The sequence below is a fragment of the Topomyia yanbarensis genome, chromosome 1 (genome assembly GCF_030247195.1).
Source record: "Topomyia yanbarensis strain Yona2022 chromosome 1, ASM3024719v1, whole genome shotgun sequence".
Lineage (NCBI taxonomy): Eukaryota > Metazoa > Arthropoda > Insecta > Diptera > Culicidae > Topomyia > Topomyia yanbarensis.
Genome location: NC_080670.1, coordinates 216,706,821 through 216,722,617, shown reverse-complemented (window position 1 = coordinate 216,722,617; position 15,797 = coordinate 216,706,821). Strand labels below are relative to the sequence as shown.

Genomic DNA, 15,797 nt, shown 5'->3' with positions numbered 1-15,797 from the left:
TTCATTAGAAACCGACATATCCATTAAGGATAAATTTTATTATAATTCATAAAACTCCAAAATGTATAGTTAATGACAACTGCTTTAGCCCTAGATTTTTCGAAATCTACCACAGATGATCTATCGGTAAATTATAGGGACTCAAACCCAAGATGTCACTTGAATGTTCTACGGCTGTTTTGAATTCTAAAATGGCGTCAGGCATCGACTTCCGTCATCTACTCACAAATCTTAATTCGAAAATACGCAAATGCATGGTCTTTACTATTACAACCGAGCTAATCCATGGCAGAATGCATAGAAACGTGCTTCTTTATTCCCTGTATGAACGTGAGGAACATTGGCAAAACCTTCCTGGCAAAATTAAAACAGTAATCCAGCAAAAAGTCTCACAAAATTCTACCAAACTCTAACTAAAAGCCTAACATAGTTTTACCGTTTCTGCCAAAATTGTTTTTTTTTGCATTTGAGCAAATTTGTTGTTACTTTTCTGTACTCCTGATGAACTTCAGCCAGGGCTAGTCGCCAATGAGATCCTTAAAAATGAGCTTTGTTCACGACTCTAGCTAATCGATAAGGAGCACTGTCATTGTCAACATTAATATTAGAGCCAAACAATCTGGGCACTTCGAATCATGTCCTAATGTAGTATTTCAGATTACCAGACTCATCGGTTTTGAGCCGCGATTCTTGAATGCCGGCTGCAGACGCATCTTCCTCATCGCGTCGCATCGAAAAAGAGCGAGCGAAGGCTGGGTCTGTCCCGAAGTTGGCATGTTCAAGCTCTTCCAGGTTCCTCCGCTGAGTTAGTTGGGGTGCGAATAACGGTGGGATCGTTGGTCATATGCTGACAGGGAAGGGGGCAAACCGGAACGTATGTGCTACATGCTAGGAGCGGCTCTAAATAGCGTCTGTCGCGGAGCGGGTGGTTGAAAGAGAAATGCGATGCCTCGTCAGCTATAACCAACATGGCACCCCCATTACAATGCTACAGCAACTAACCATGGCAAGGCGGCAAGCTGAATAACCAATCAAACAATCACTGACAGTGTAGCTAATGATTATCCCGAGAACAGTGAGCCATTTTAGTCCCGCCAGGTCCGCCATTTCATCGCCAAGAGTTACAGATCAGCGTACACAACGGAGTAGCAGCAAATGATTATTTATCTTCCTACGGAGAGAACTAAATTATTTCATTTTGTGCTCGATGGGCGATTTTAACTTTAGTAAGTCTGAAATCACGTTTGGATTTCTCTTTTTCCCACATCAAGTAGATCCTCTGTAGCGGCAAGATGCCATTAGTGACCAGTAGACTTCACCGATAGGACAGTGTCCAATACTGATGGGACGAGGAATTTATTTGTTTTACTTGTTTTTATTCGATGGCTCCGTTATTTCGTTAGACGTTGGCCGCCCTGTCGCAAAGCCTCTGCTGCAGGGCAGGTGAGAAACAGATATAGAACCCAAAATTCAACTAACAAATCACGCTTACTACAATCTTAACCCTCCGGAGGTCGAGCAAATGTCCCACTAAATGAGCGGCCGTTGGTCCTCTAAGACGATTTCGCTAGATTCTCAGAGTGGCGTGTACTCAGTGCACTAGCCGGAGTGACGGAAGGTTACCTAAATGACGGATCACTGTGGTTAGTAAATGGACAACAGTGAGTCGCTGAACGAGTGGATATGAATGGATATTAGTCTTGGATCATATATTTGAAGCAACATCTATTGCTGGTTTAAGCGAATGCCAACGGCTATCCGGCAGTTTTCACGACGCCACCCACGCTGCAGTTTGGCAAGTCCAAAACGGTGCCGCAGAGGGTCAAATTGTCGGACCTGTTTCTGATAATTACCTCATTAGTGCTTAGTAATCGGCATACAACCTCCGTTGATTATTTTTATAAGGAATTTATAATGTGGTATATAATTTATTTTTGTCTACAGATAGCATAGAAAACTTTTCTTTCTACTTTCTCATTCACTAAAGATATGTTACATGATTTTTTGTTATATATCAAAAATCTGACTAAGGAGGATTTTTTTTCTATATGAGAAAGGAATAAACTGGGCTTATGTTCGAACTTTGCTGGTCAAAAATACTCTGCATACATTATGAACTGCTAATCCCTGAATTCAGGACTTGAAACTGTTTTACTTATTTGTGGTAAAAAGATTTAATTATTTTTCTCGTAACGCATCTTACATGTGCAACGAAAATTCTGATTGCCACACAGTCTGGTCGTGCATCAACATGCTTCTCATTTGACTAACGAACGATGAATGTAGCACAAAAATACATGCGGGACTTATATAAGTTCTCAATATTGTTTTACATCTCTGAGGGGCTGTCTGAAATTGACTGGGGATTTAGATCTTCTACGTCGCTCCCGAAAGGTATTCTGCAAATTAATTTTTCGTTGTTTATAGAAATCATACATACTTTCAAATTTAATACAAAATTGGTACACATTTTGAGACTGATTAGTGCAAATATTATGTAATTCCGTCCAGTAAAACAAAAGTTACTAGCATCCAACATTTCTGTACTGTTATGTTCCGAAATTTTGAAAAGCGGCCCCTATATTGAAAGTCAGGACGAAAAGCTAAAACAATTTCAAACTGATGAAATTTGACTCCTTACGTGCACTATTTTGTAAAATGGATTTTTATATCTTTAAACAAATTATACGCTTCCAGATTTTCATTCCTATTTAAACCCGCATTTGTAATACCTTTTAAAACCAACGCTTCAATTGCAATCTCGGATTATTTTTCCTTGGAAATACAAAACAAAAGAAGGGCTGAACATAAGTTCATATTCCAAAATCACAAAAACAATCCTCATCATGCCGGCTAACTGCAACTATGTTTTGAAAACTCATTAACACGAGACGTAAGAGATCATCAAACAATGGAACAAAATTACAAAACCCATAGCCTACTACAATTCACAGTCCGATACCGGTGTCTCCCTCTCAGCTCCAGCTTGCACGAAAAGCTCAATTCAAACTCAGCAAAAGTTTTCCCGCCCGCTTACTACGATACGACTCGAGCTCGAGTAAAGCTTTTGGACTGCCACCATGATGCTAGCGGAACCATAACCGTGACATGCGCAGTTCGCAAAAGGAAGCAGTATCTATTGCACTTGCAATTCAGCTCTTGCTGCCGTCGACAGAAGCTGCAAGGATGTCGTGTCGGAAGGATGTGAAATGTTGTTGGATTAAGTATTTTAGTGAAAATTGTTAGAAAAAAAAAGTGTTCGGTTTTTATGGCAATTGGCGTGAAATTTTCGTTCTAAACAGTGTTGTTATGGAATCTGTTGGAAATAGTTACTGGAAATACGTTTCAATAAAGGAGAAACACTTTTTGCTCTTTCAGGCGGGACCGTCCCAGACACGCCAGGATGCACTTTTCCCAATTCCAACATGGATGCACATTTTTTCCTAATTAACTTTGCTTATCCATCTCTTTTCAGTAACTTGGATAAGCGCGGTTTTGAAGATATTGTTTTTCGATTTACTAGAATATCCAGATGCAAGCAATTTAAAAATAATAATTTTCAGCTAATTAGAAGTGAATTTTTCAAACACTGATAGGATTTTTCTCTCACACCAACAGAGGAGTCCTCCCTCAAATTATCGATTCACCCCCTGTTCGGGGGCGGTGCTTGCCGGTGGCCCGGTTGCGAGCGGGTTTTCGATGAATTTAACGACTTTTACCAGCACCTCCAGTCGGACCACATCAACGGGGACTACTCGGCGGCCCAGGCCCGCATTCAGATGGAGGTAGTCTGTCAGTTGCACCTGCAGCTACAGAAGGAACGTGACCGATTGCAGGCAATGATTTTGCATCTGAACAAAAAGAACGAAATGGCTCGCATTCCGATGGCCGGTGCTAGTCCGTTCGTTCCGCAGATTCCACCACCGCCACCACCATACGAGCTGATTGGCGGGTTGCGCTTCCCACCAGGAGCGTCCATTGGAGCAGCAGGCGGCGATGGTGGAATGGCTGAGGTGGCAGCACTGCAACTAACTAGCAAGCAACAGCAGGCGTTGCATCACCATCAGCAGCAGCACCAGCATCAACAACATCACCAACAGCAGGCGGGACGCTCGAAGGGATCGGGAGTTCGAGCAAAGTATTTCGGATCGCAGGAGGCTGATGCCGGTGGTTTTAAGGAGATGAACTATCCCGATGTACAGGATGGTGAGTTTTGGGCGCTGAGCCGAGCAGACATTAAACGATCTTCACTCAGCGGTCGCTTCGTTTTTCTCATCGACAGATGTGCATAAGAATCGTGAGTTTTATCGCAGCCATGATGTGCGACCGCCATTCACGTATGCATCACTGATTAGACAAGTGAGCTGTTGTTGGGCCGCCCTGAACGAAAATTGATGTTTTGTTTTCTCTCGTAGTCAATAATCGAGTCGCCGGAGAAGCAACTGACGCTGAATGAAATTTACAATTGGTTCCAAAATACATTCTGCTATTTTCGAAGGAATGCAGCGACCTGGAAGGTAATTATACTAGAAATGTTAGAAGTTTAAATCTTGAATGCTGTACAAAACTTTGAAATAATTCCAAATTGCTGAAAGGCTCCATTTTTCTTATGATTTAATTTCGTGCTGAGCGAAATGTTCACTAAAAAAATGTACCCCCCCAAAAAAACAACCAAACAAAAAAAAACTCAATTTTCAAGAACGCCGTCCGGCACAACCTGTCGCTGCACAAGTGCTTCATGCGGGTCGAGAACATCAAGGGCGCCGTCTGGACCGTGAACGAGGCAGAGTTTTGCAAGCGTCGGCCCCAAAAGCTGGGAATAATGCAGTTTAAATTTCAGAATGCCCCCGGGCCAGGTCTTTTGACGACGGGCGGTGGCGGAGGCGGCAGCAGCAAGAAGAAATCGGTCCCCGGTCAACCGACGCTGCCACCGCCGACGACGTTGGGGCTGAAGCTGCCACCGCCGGCCACCTTCTACTACAAACAACGGTTCGTACAGATTCCGGCTGGTGCGGCACGGAACGAGACTGTAGGAATGCTGTGTCTCTTCTTCACTCGTTTCTCTAGTTTTCTATTTTGTATTTTGGCTCTCGATTTGTGAATTACTATTGAGAACCCGGTTTCCCAGTTCTAGCAAGGGTGCGGGGTTCTTTTTTGAATACAAATTTTCCTTTTAACTCTTTTTGATATAATATTTCAGAGGATAGTCGCTTTACATTCTTGATTTTTCTCAAATGAACAAATTACAAACGTAATTTGTTTTTTGAAGTTTGAAATCAAGAAAAGCAATGTTGAGAAATAATAGAAATCGTTCACAGCATTGACGAGGCCATTCGAGTGTTGGTTGCTTTGATCATTTTGCATTTGTGTCTTGAATCAAAATTACAAACAAACTTGATCAAAGTAGCCAACCATTCGACTTCATAGATTGTGTCGTAAGATAGTTTTTAATAAATTTCCACAACATTTGTTTAAAAATTTGTGAATGTTATTTGAAAACAATCGTTTTTAATTGTTATTCAAACTTCATAAACCCTTAATTATTTCCTTTTTGAATTTTGTAGCATAGTAATATGGTCGACATCGACAACATACCAATTTAATTGAATCTATTTGAAATGTTCATCTCAGATGTTTTATTTTTTGAAAAAGTAGTCGAAAGATCGTATTCTAGAACCTATTACGACACAATTTTTCTCAATCTTATTTAAAGCGACTATCTAAAATGGATGGAATTTTTGAAAAGCTGATTTGATTTTATCAAAAAATTATCAAACACTTCTACAAACTTTTAAAAATTTCATCCATTACATCCAATAGATAAAATACAACATTCGGAAAATTTCCATAATCGCAGAAACTGACTATTAACTTCTTTGTACGATGTGAATAATTTTTGACATGTTCAAAAACTACCAATCTAAGCAATCCATGAGGCATTTTACCGAAGGTATTTCTGCTTTTTGGTAAATCAACCAAAAAAGGGGAAAGCGAATTGTAAAATGCCATCATATTATACCATATTGTTCTCAAAAACACCTCAAAAGCACACAAACCATCCGCCCTCCGATTTCGGCTGTCGATGGTTTGTGTCTTCACTAACATTTTTCCTCTCTTGTTCTTTTATTAACGCTATCCACGTACCAACGTAGCATAGCTTTGCATCGCGTTTCTCCATCATCATGCACACACTCTTGACACGCGGGTGCTGCTGCTGTTGCTATGCTGAATACGACGAGTGCAAAGCTTGCTGCGATCCCTGCCCGTTAGACCACGCGACGCAACACAAGCCAGGACACTAGGCAGTGTGCTGAGTATGTGTGTTGCGCGCTCACTGGCTGGGTGGGGATGCTAATGGAATAACGTTCTAACGGATTAGTTACGCTGGTGTCATGCCTCCGTACTTGGTTCGAGTTTTGTTTTTTTTTCTTAAATACTTGATTGATTCAGTGATTATGCGTAAAAATAAATATTTTAGTGAGAGAGTCCCACACGCTATCTTTTTTAAGACAAATGGTTGTGTTGCGTGCAATGTACATGGGTCATTCCACATCAGATTTATACCACAATTTTAGTTTTTTTAGATGAATATTGCTCTTTAACCCTTAAATGCATACTGTTGCCATTTGGCAACATACCGAATTCTGTGATATAAAGCCTCAACAAGAGGTAATTATAGCATCCATACCAAAAAATTAGTACCAAAGAAAAATGAGTTTCATACATTTAAGGGTTAACACTACGGCACTCGCGCGAATGGCTCAGCCACTGGTGCCGGAGAGTTAATAAAAAATATTTGACATGTTTTAGCGAAATTGTATATTTGTAAGTTCAACATTTTTCAATTACTGATAACTCACAAACTATTCGATGAATGAATTTTTTTTTTAGTTTGCATTTTCGTGCGAGCTTCGCGGAAAATTTCCTAATTCTTGCCAATATTTTAATTATGTATTCTGTAATTGCTACAAACGAATTATTTTCTTTTTGACTTGGACCAGAATAATTTTTTTGTGAACATTTGGAATCAGATTGGGAAAATTGTGAAAAAATTGCACAGTGGACCTCGGAGTACTTAACGAGATATTTGAATTATAACAGGCCTATCATAGGGTGTCCACTATAATCCATTTGGCTTGCTCAATGGTTAGAATTGAAATATTTCATAAAGACAAATCAACTCTGAAACCTTACACACTCTTCCAAACACAATTCTAAATATATAAAAAAAAAACAAAAAAAGAACTTTTTGGTCAAAGTTTAAAATAATTAATTTGGCCATAATAATTACAGAGCGCATTGGCTAAATAACTAAAAAAATATTGCAAGGAATTTTCCGGTTAGCTCACACGAAAACGCATATTTTATTATTACAAAAAAATGTTACATGCATCGAAAAGTTTGCGATTGATCGAAAAATATTTAATTTTTAAACAACAAAAGGTAAAAAAAAACTGACTTGGAAAATTATATTGTAAAAAATTATGTGGAATGTCTCACACATATTTTTGAAACTTATACTGCCGGGACAACTATGCGAACATGGGTAGAATACTGCCTATACATAATAACAAGTCGGTCCCATTCAGATAAGGAATCCAATAGAACATGGGACTGGCTTGCGATTATAGGCAGTATATCTTAGCCGTTTGGAGCCCGATTTTCAAAATTTTCAAATTCAAATTTAACGACATTCGATTGGCTAGAGATTACTGGGCAGGGAAAGTTATGAAAATTAGAGCCATAGTACTCAAGTGAGAACAAGGATGTGAAGTATACAGATCGAAAAACTAGAAGTGGCAGGTTCATCAGAACAGGTTTAATATCTTACGGGCATAACTTTTGTCTTCTGCTAATGAAGGTCGAGCTTAGGCAGCATAACTACGGATCCTTGGCATAGACCGACTTGTCCATCTTCACCGTGGGAACCGACAAGGAATGGACAAGTCTGTCTATGCCAAAGGACATGCTGGTGAACTCGAGTGATTCGTAGTTATGCTGCTTAAGCTCGACCCTCATCAGCAGAAGACAAAAGTTAAGCTCGTAAGATATTAAACCTGTTCTAATGACCCTGCCACTTCTAGTTTTCCGATCTGTATACTTCAAATATTTGCTCTCATTTGATTACTATGGCTCTAATTTTCATAACTTTCCCTACACAGTAATTTCAAGCTAATTGAATGTCGTTAAAATGTATAAAGTTGCAAAAAATTATGAAATTCGGCAGAAAAAAAATTAAATGTGTGGTTTAAGACATGGGTCATAAAAATTGATACTAGTACCAAATCCTCAGCTCCACCTATCCTCTGTTCGAACTTTTTTTTATTCATTTCGTTTATTTGATAGGCACAAATGCGTTAGCTTGGCGGTGCCAAATTCTTTAGTTTTTACATTTTGGATATCTTAAAACTAGGAGGTTACAATGTTGAAATATTTTTTTTATAAAAGAGAAAATTTTTACACCTATCTTAAGACTAGAAAAAAAGATTCTATATACAAGAGAGGGGGCAAAAGATTTTTTTATGAAAAATTTTAAAACAAGGAATTCAATAGTAATAGTTTTTTAGGAAATATTTACAGTTATCTTAAAACTAACAATATAGTTTGGTACACAAAAGAGGGAACAAATATGAAAAATTTCACAGGTGTTTTAAAACTAGGGATACAATTCTATTTACAAGATATGTTCGAATATTGACTAAATAGGATTCATAGTGACAGTAGGATCGTGGCACTAGATCTGCAATTATCGTGCATCTGCGACGTCGAAATTCCGCTAAAGTATTGCAGTATCAGTGCGTAGCTTCCCTACCCAAAGAGTCATCACACTTAAGTTTATAAAAGGTGCTATTAGAGCAAAACACTGCAGCATGTCGCATTAATTTTTTGTGGGAGGCAATGAAGTGTTGATAAAAAAAAAATCCGACGTTGAAAAAATGGGTATAATTACATTGATTCTTAATTACCGGATTCAATGAATATTATTTCAAATGTCATTTTACTAGTATCTTTCCTAAATAGCCTTTTCTATGACATTTTTCCTTCTTGTGATCATGAGCAGTTCTTAAGAATGTTGATGTTAGATGTTTCCTTTTTATCCGCTCAGAGGGCAAATCATGCATGTACATCATAAATAACTGGTGGAGCTGCCGTGCCTTTGAGTATTCGTCGAATGACACTTCTCAAATTCTGCCCAAAGGTGCAAAATAGCAAATCAAATAAAGTAATGCATTTCAATTGAATTTTATTTGAGAAGGCAACCGTTTCATTTAAAATAGTAAATATGGCAACCAATTCTAGTCAACCAAGTAAATTTGTCATATTGAGACACAAAATTGAAGGATTACACAATGGTATTGCTTTGGTTAGAAAGTGCAGAAAACATCAGTGTACTTAAACTCGTTATAAAATCATAAAAATAGCCCTGCCAATACGTGTAGTGAAAAAGATAGAATCAAACTTTAAAAAAAATGTATAAATCGTTTGAGTGGTGTATTATGTGTAACAACATTGAAGCTACAACCTACAATTGGGAGCAAAAGGGTATCAACGCTATATAGGTTTATTTTTAACAACAAGCGGCTGAAACTAGCGCTCTACTCTGCACACTACTTGTGCCTAAAACTTAAAAAATCGTGAATGCAATTTTGAAATCATGAGCACAAATTACTCTAATTCTGACTAAAATATAACAATAAAAGGAGTAGAAATTATGAAAATCGTGATTTGGATCCAGAGATCAGTAACATAAATCACACAACTAGTGACTGAAATATCAAAAAACGGACCAAGATCCTGAAAATCATGAACACAAATCACTCTACTTGTGACTAAAGTATCACGATAACGTGAATATAATTTCCGAAAATAGTGATTGCGGTTCTGAAACATAAATCGCGCTACTCTGCGAGAAAAATCCGATCCGATCACGAATAAAATATTACGGAGAAGATATTTCGAAAACTGCGACAATGTTGCTCTGAAATCATGAACATTGTTCAACTATCGGCATGACCAAGAATCGTACGAAAAACTGTAACATGTCCAAGGAACAGCCACAGTAACCCAACCGAACATTAGAATTAACCGGCATGTAATTTTTTGGCGCGAACTAGTTTGTTGAAAAAAAAAACACAAACAGTTTCATGAATAAGAGGTTAAATATACATAATTTCAGGTCACAATTATCGTGAATCGTTCAGTTCACGAAATCGTGCTTTTTGTTCATGAATTTATGAACGGTTTTTTTTTTCATCACAAAATCAGCGGAGGTGTTGGAAAAGAAGAAACGATGTTTGTTTTTTCTTTTGACCATTTCGTATCGACTTTGTCTCATTAGAATCTGACACTAACTCAAAGCGGGACTAAACTAACTCAAAGCGGCACAACTTGTGTCTCACAAGAAACGTAGCATAGTGCATAGCACAATGGTTTGCTAATCTGCATCATGTTTCAATTTACCTGGTCTAGTCAATCTAAGACGAATTTCTTTTCTTGCGGAATAACGCTAGACTAGTGATTTGTGTCTCCGTTTTCGGAGCTAGCATCCATCCGGCTTTAGCTAAGTGCGGCTTAGTGTCAGATTCTAAAGAGACGACGGAAAAGCATAAGTTTTGAGAATCCAAATACCTAGTAATTGAAAGTAGGTTGGTGCCCTCGAACTTTAATGTTAGCTATCGAACAATTAATTTCCGTATGAAAAATGCCATCAATAAATTTATGGCGTTCATTTCCGTTTGATGTAACGCATATCATGTATTCTAAAAAGTTATTGAGTTGAGGGGTGCCATAAGTTCAAATTAAAAGGGGCATCTGGTGTAAAGTCCTCAAACCGAAAGTTATTTTGTTTTACGAAGGCAATGTAACAATAGATCTTTTGTGTAATGCTAAGATTTATTTATACATTCATTGTCAACGAAAAAAAAATATTTTCAGTCCTGCAGAGCCACACATACGAGCGTTCCAAGAGTAGACGTCCAACCATTTCCACGTCGAGGAACGCCGCAATGAATTTTCTAGCACACGAAATTCAATAAGATTCGTAAAGCTTAGATTTGACCAAAAAAATAGATAAAGGTTCGAGTTTTGCAAAATGGCTTCATGAAAACCGAAAAATCTTATATTTTACAGTAAAATTCGCTCATTTTCTTCAAAATAATAGGGAGCTTTTTTTTGTTCAGTTTTCTTCGACAGGCTACGCATATTGTGCATTCTCATAACAAAATCAACTCAATTCATTGGTTAATTTTTGAGTTACCGTGATCGCCAATTTAAAAAAAAACGCGGTTTCGAGAAAAAACGCTATTAAAGGTGCCCCACATCAAATTGCATCACGGAAATAACGCTGTAGGGTCACTAATCTAGAGATTCAATAATAACAATTAAGCGTATAAAAAAGCCGATTTTTACCCACTACACCAGAGGCCCCCCTTAATATATAAACGATTTGAAATACACGTTCACCGGTCTCAATACAGTTGTTCAGAATTCATTACTCAACAACAATGACGAAAAAAGGATCGTTCTATCTCAATTAGATTTAGTTTTTAAGCGTTTCGAGTCCCCATCAGTAACTAGCCCCACCTTGGTACCAGTAAGATGATACATCTAAACTAGCACCAAAATTGGCATCAGTTAGACACTCAATCCTAAATCCAAACAGTCATACGTCTTGTATAAACTAATCATCTGGCTTGTACCGAGTGATGTCTCGGAAGGCGAATGACTTTTTTTGGTTTGCGAATCAAAACGCCTGGCAATCTGAAAAAAATTGGTTTAAGAGTTTCGGATTCTTCTCTTCAGTAACTAGCAGCACCAGAGTTTCGGATTCCGCTAACTCATTAGCAAACCAGAACTTCTGTGTTTCTGTTTCCGAGGCGTCACTTGTTACAAACCAGATGTTTAGTTTATTCAAGACGTATGACTGTTTCGATTTAGGATTGAGTGTCTAACTAGTGCCAATTTTGGTACTAGTTTAGATTTATCATCTTACTGGCACCAAGGTGGTGCTAGTTACTGATAAAAAGAATCCGAAACGCTAAAAATCTAATTTTAAGTTAGGTTTGAGACCTCCCGCACAAAAAAATCCTCTTCTGTCATTTAAAGGTTTTTTGTCAAGTAAACAAATATTCATGACATCAAATCCATAAATCCAAAGATGAAAACGTAACCAACTATTTACTGCTAATTTAATCCTGGATCTCTACAAACCTATGCGAAATTTGGAGTCGATTGGCTATGGCGTGGCATCCCGCAATGCATTTGAAATTTGTATCGCATTTCTAGAGACCACAATTTATCCTGAATTATGCATCTTTTCACACAAAAGTATTACTCAAGAGATACCTACCTACTTTGCCAGGGGAAGAACAGTGCTAGAACATCTCTGAAAAAGCTGCTAAAAATTCGATGGTTCGAACTGGAGTACAACAATCATTTTTCTATCAACACTCTACAAGATGAGAAGCATTAAAGTTATCTCAGTTTCAAAATTCCTCCTATGAAATAAAAAAAATGTTTTGAATAGTTCATCCCTAACCCTTAAATGCGCAAATCATTTTTTTAAATTTTGTGGATATTGTCTCATATTCTATAAAAATTAAGTAATCCGAAGTTATTTTAGTTTTAGATCAGACTTCTATTTGTACACCGGCACAGGGGGTAAAAAGAACGATATTTGGTATTTGATACGAAAATTCGAAGTTTGAGTAGCTTTAATATTCGTTTTAGCACAATATTTCCTTCAGCAACGGGGTAGGACATTTTCTGAACTATACACCCACAAAAATGATTACAGAGGTTGGGGAAAACGGTGACCTCTAGAAATAAAAGTGCAAAAAAGTTGCTAATTTTTCTACAAATTGCAAATTCAATGCGGGTGTTATCAATTTACCTTAAAATTTTGCTCAGTTTTTTGTCCCTATACTGCCCATGATCGTATATTTGTCCCGTTTTCTATGGGATTTGCTATCTTTATGGGACTGATTTGCGATCATGGGCAGTATATGATACCAAAGAAGATTCCATTTCGCCTGATGTGGCCCATACAACGGTGCCCCACCCTTTATTTATCATAATTCTACCGAGAAGGGTCACCGATTCACCCGAAAACTTTGTTTTTTCCTTCAAATTCCGAATGTGAGTTAAAACAAGTTGACACTATCAATTTTCCATCTGTTTCAACCGGCACGATAGTCATACAAGGTACCTCGCAAACAAAACATTCTCCAATCCCGTCACCCTTGTATTTCCTCGTATGTTCCCCCCTTTTCGTAGAACGCAATCCGGACGAACCTGTCGCTGCACAAGTGCTTCGTCCGGTACGAGGATGACTTCGGTTCGTTCTGGATGGTGGACGATCACGAGTTCCTGAAGCGGCGCCATCTTTCGCGGGGGAGGCCCCGCAAATACGACATCACGATGCCGCTCGATGCGGACGAACAGCAGCAGCAGCACGCAACCGGACCGGGATCCGTCTGTGTAACGTCGGTGGGAACGTCGACGCCGACAACGTCGACTGGTCACGGACAGAACCATCCACCACCGGGAGGAGGAGGAGGAGGAACGCCACCTCCCCTAATCGGTAGCCATTGCTATGATGGAGGCGGGTGCGATGAAGATGGGCTAAGGACTCCGAAGAAAGAGTTTCACAGACGGTAATTTGTAGTACTTTTATATCATGGTAGACAGATTATTACTGACATAAGCAAAAAGGGGTGATTTTCAGGAGGTAAAAAGAGTGACAAACAATGGTTATATTTCGATACAAGCGTCGATGGTGCAATTTTGTTTTAATTTTTCGTTTCATCTCAAAGAATTAAAATTTTTCACCTCTTTGTAAGATTTAGATTCTAATTTTAATGGCAACTGAAACTGGATCGAAACAAATTTTGGTAACTCATCTGTTATTAATTTAAATAAATATTATGATTCGTAAATATTTTTCCATCTTTCTAGATCAAAACGGTTCTGCTCTTCATTGCAACCGACCGCAGTTTAATTAGGTGTTTCGGACCAAAGCTGGAAAGTTGAGGACTTACCTGACCTATTCAAATAAAAATAAAAATTTCTTTTTCAGCAAACTGAAAGAGATATTTGCAATCAAACCGAAACTCCCTTCTAATTCAGTCGCTTTCTATTGGCACCTTTTCCTTCCCGTACCTTTTTCTCGGAATCTGAACCAATTCGGACCGACCTTCTGCAAACAACCCTTCCTTCCCCTCCTCACCGCGCTGATTAATATTCAAATTGACCACCGGCGAAAGGGGTTCTCTTCATTCGATAGCTTTCTTCCGTGCCGCTCTTGTGGTTGGGGGTTTTCTAGAAAACGATCCCTATGCGATGATGCGAAGGTAGGGAACTGATGCGAAACCTTGGTTTTGACATTTCCACTCTTCCAGGCGAGAAGTTGGCCCTATTTTAAAATTTTTGTTCCAATCTTAAAGGAAAATAATGTTTTATCTGCTGTGAATTTTCGTCTATGAAGAAATTTTATTTTGCAGTCAATCAACATACATAAACCTAATAATGTCATTGGAAAATATTATGTATTTAAAAATACCCTTCATTTAGTTTAGATAGCGGTTAGGTTTGTACTGATACACAACCATGCACTGCTAGGCCCCATGCAAAACTGACTCAGACATCACTTCGCTAAAAATTTAATAACTTCTTTCAACCAAGCCAGATTGACTAGCAGTCTTCGACAAAGTTATAGACAACTAAATTATCATACTTAATTTCACTTACAGTGATAATACGATACATACAGTGCCACCTAGCGGCGAAAATACAAGCTAGTGGGTTTTCTCCATGTAAACCGTCGAAAAATCCTATACAAACTTCAGGCACGTTGGTCCGATAGCTAGACTTGTCCGTTTTGCTTCAAATTTGGTGCAAGTACTGGTGGGACTAGGAATCGATTCAGGGGTGGGCCGATTATGTTTTCAAAAATTCATTATTTTTCTAGGCAGTCTAATGCTCATGTTGCGTGAATAATATACACGGTAGAGAACATCGTTGACGACTGTCATTTCGGATGTTACCGTTGATTGGCGAAAAACGCCAAAGCGAAGTGAAGAGGACATAAAGAACGCAATTGCATCTGTCCAAGATGGCTCCAGTATTCGATCAGCCTCTAAACAATTCAAGGTTCCGTTCGACACATTACGTGCTCGTGTGAAAGGAAAGTGCTCGTCATCAACGAAAGCGCATCAGATATTTCGCGTGAGGTAACAATATAATAATTTCCGGTGTTGTTGGAGCAGATAATCGAAAAAGAGAAGGATAAGGAATCCAAGAAAGATGCTCCGAAGCGCAAATGTGGATGCCCCAGAGCTAAGCAATCATGTGAGCCGGAACGCACAACTTCCATTCCACACTCTGGCGACGACGAGGACACCGAAGAAGTCATTCGCAAATACAAAACTAGACGCAGCCGCTGAAAAAAACATGTTTTTTCAACATTTCCTTCCGTGGTTTCACGATTTTTCACATCATTCGCTACTTCCTCATATTCTTACCTCAATGACATCAATGGATTGCATTTATTATTTGCTATTATTTTTAAATAATCTGCAGTAATCACACTCTTAAACTAAAAGTTGAAACGCTGATTTTCTAGGCGTTTTAATTCATTTATTTAATATCGCATACAGTGACCTATCGTACCCCCAAATTTTAACAACATCAAAGAAAGCACCTTCGCCTTATTGGATGAAGCTTGAAAAAAAAAAAAAAAAATAAAAGGCATAAAACTATTTTTGTCAAAATGTTACGTCAACCTTCCCAACGAGTGC

The 15,797-nt window shown here is 38.5% G+C and overlaps 1 protein-coding gene across 5 annotated transcripts; it reads left to right on the top strand.

The window, feature by feature from the left end:
• The first annotated feature begins 3,155 nt into the window (after positions 1 to 3,155).
• LOC131692923 (forkhead box protein P1-B) lies at positions 3,156 to 14,081 on the top strand. 5 transcript variants are annotated; one of them, XM_058980361.1, is made up of 5 exons: positions 3,156 to 4,206; positions 4,256 to 4,359; positions 4,416 to 4,517; positions 4,700 to 4,783; positions 4,841 to 12,346. In XM_058980361.1, the coding sequence occupies exons 1-5, from the start codon at positions 3,780 to 3,782 to the stop codon at positions 5,099 to 5,101; spliced, it is 978 nt and encodes a 325-aa protein (XP_058836344.1). In that variant the 5' UTR covers positions 3,156 to 3,779; the 3' UTR covers positions 5,102 to 12,346. The 5 variants fall into 5 exon arrangements, with proteins under 5 accessions (XP_058836344.1, XP_058836328.1, XP_058836336.1 ...); XM_058980345.1 differs by lacking the exons at positions 4,700 to 4,783; positions 4,841 to 12,346 and adding an exon at positions 13,276 to 14,081; XM_058980353.1 differs by having other exon boundaries at positions 4,283 to 4,359; positions 4,700 to 12,346.
• The last annotated feature ends 1,716 nt before the right edge of the window (positions 14,082 to 15,797 follow it).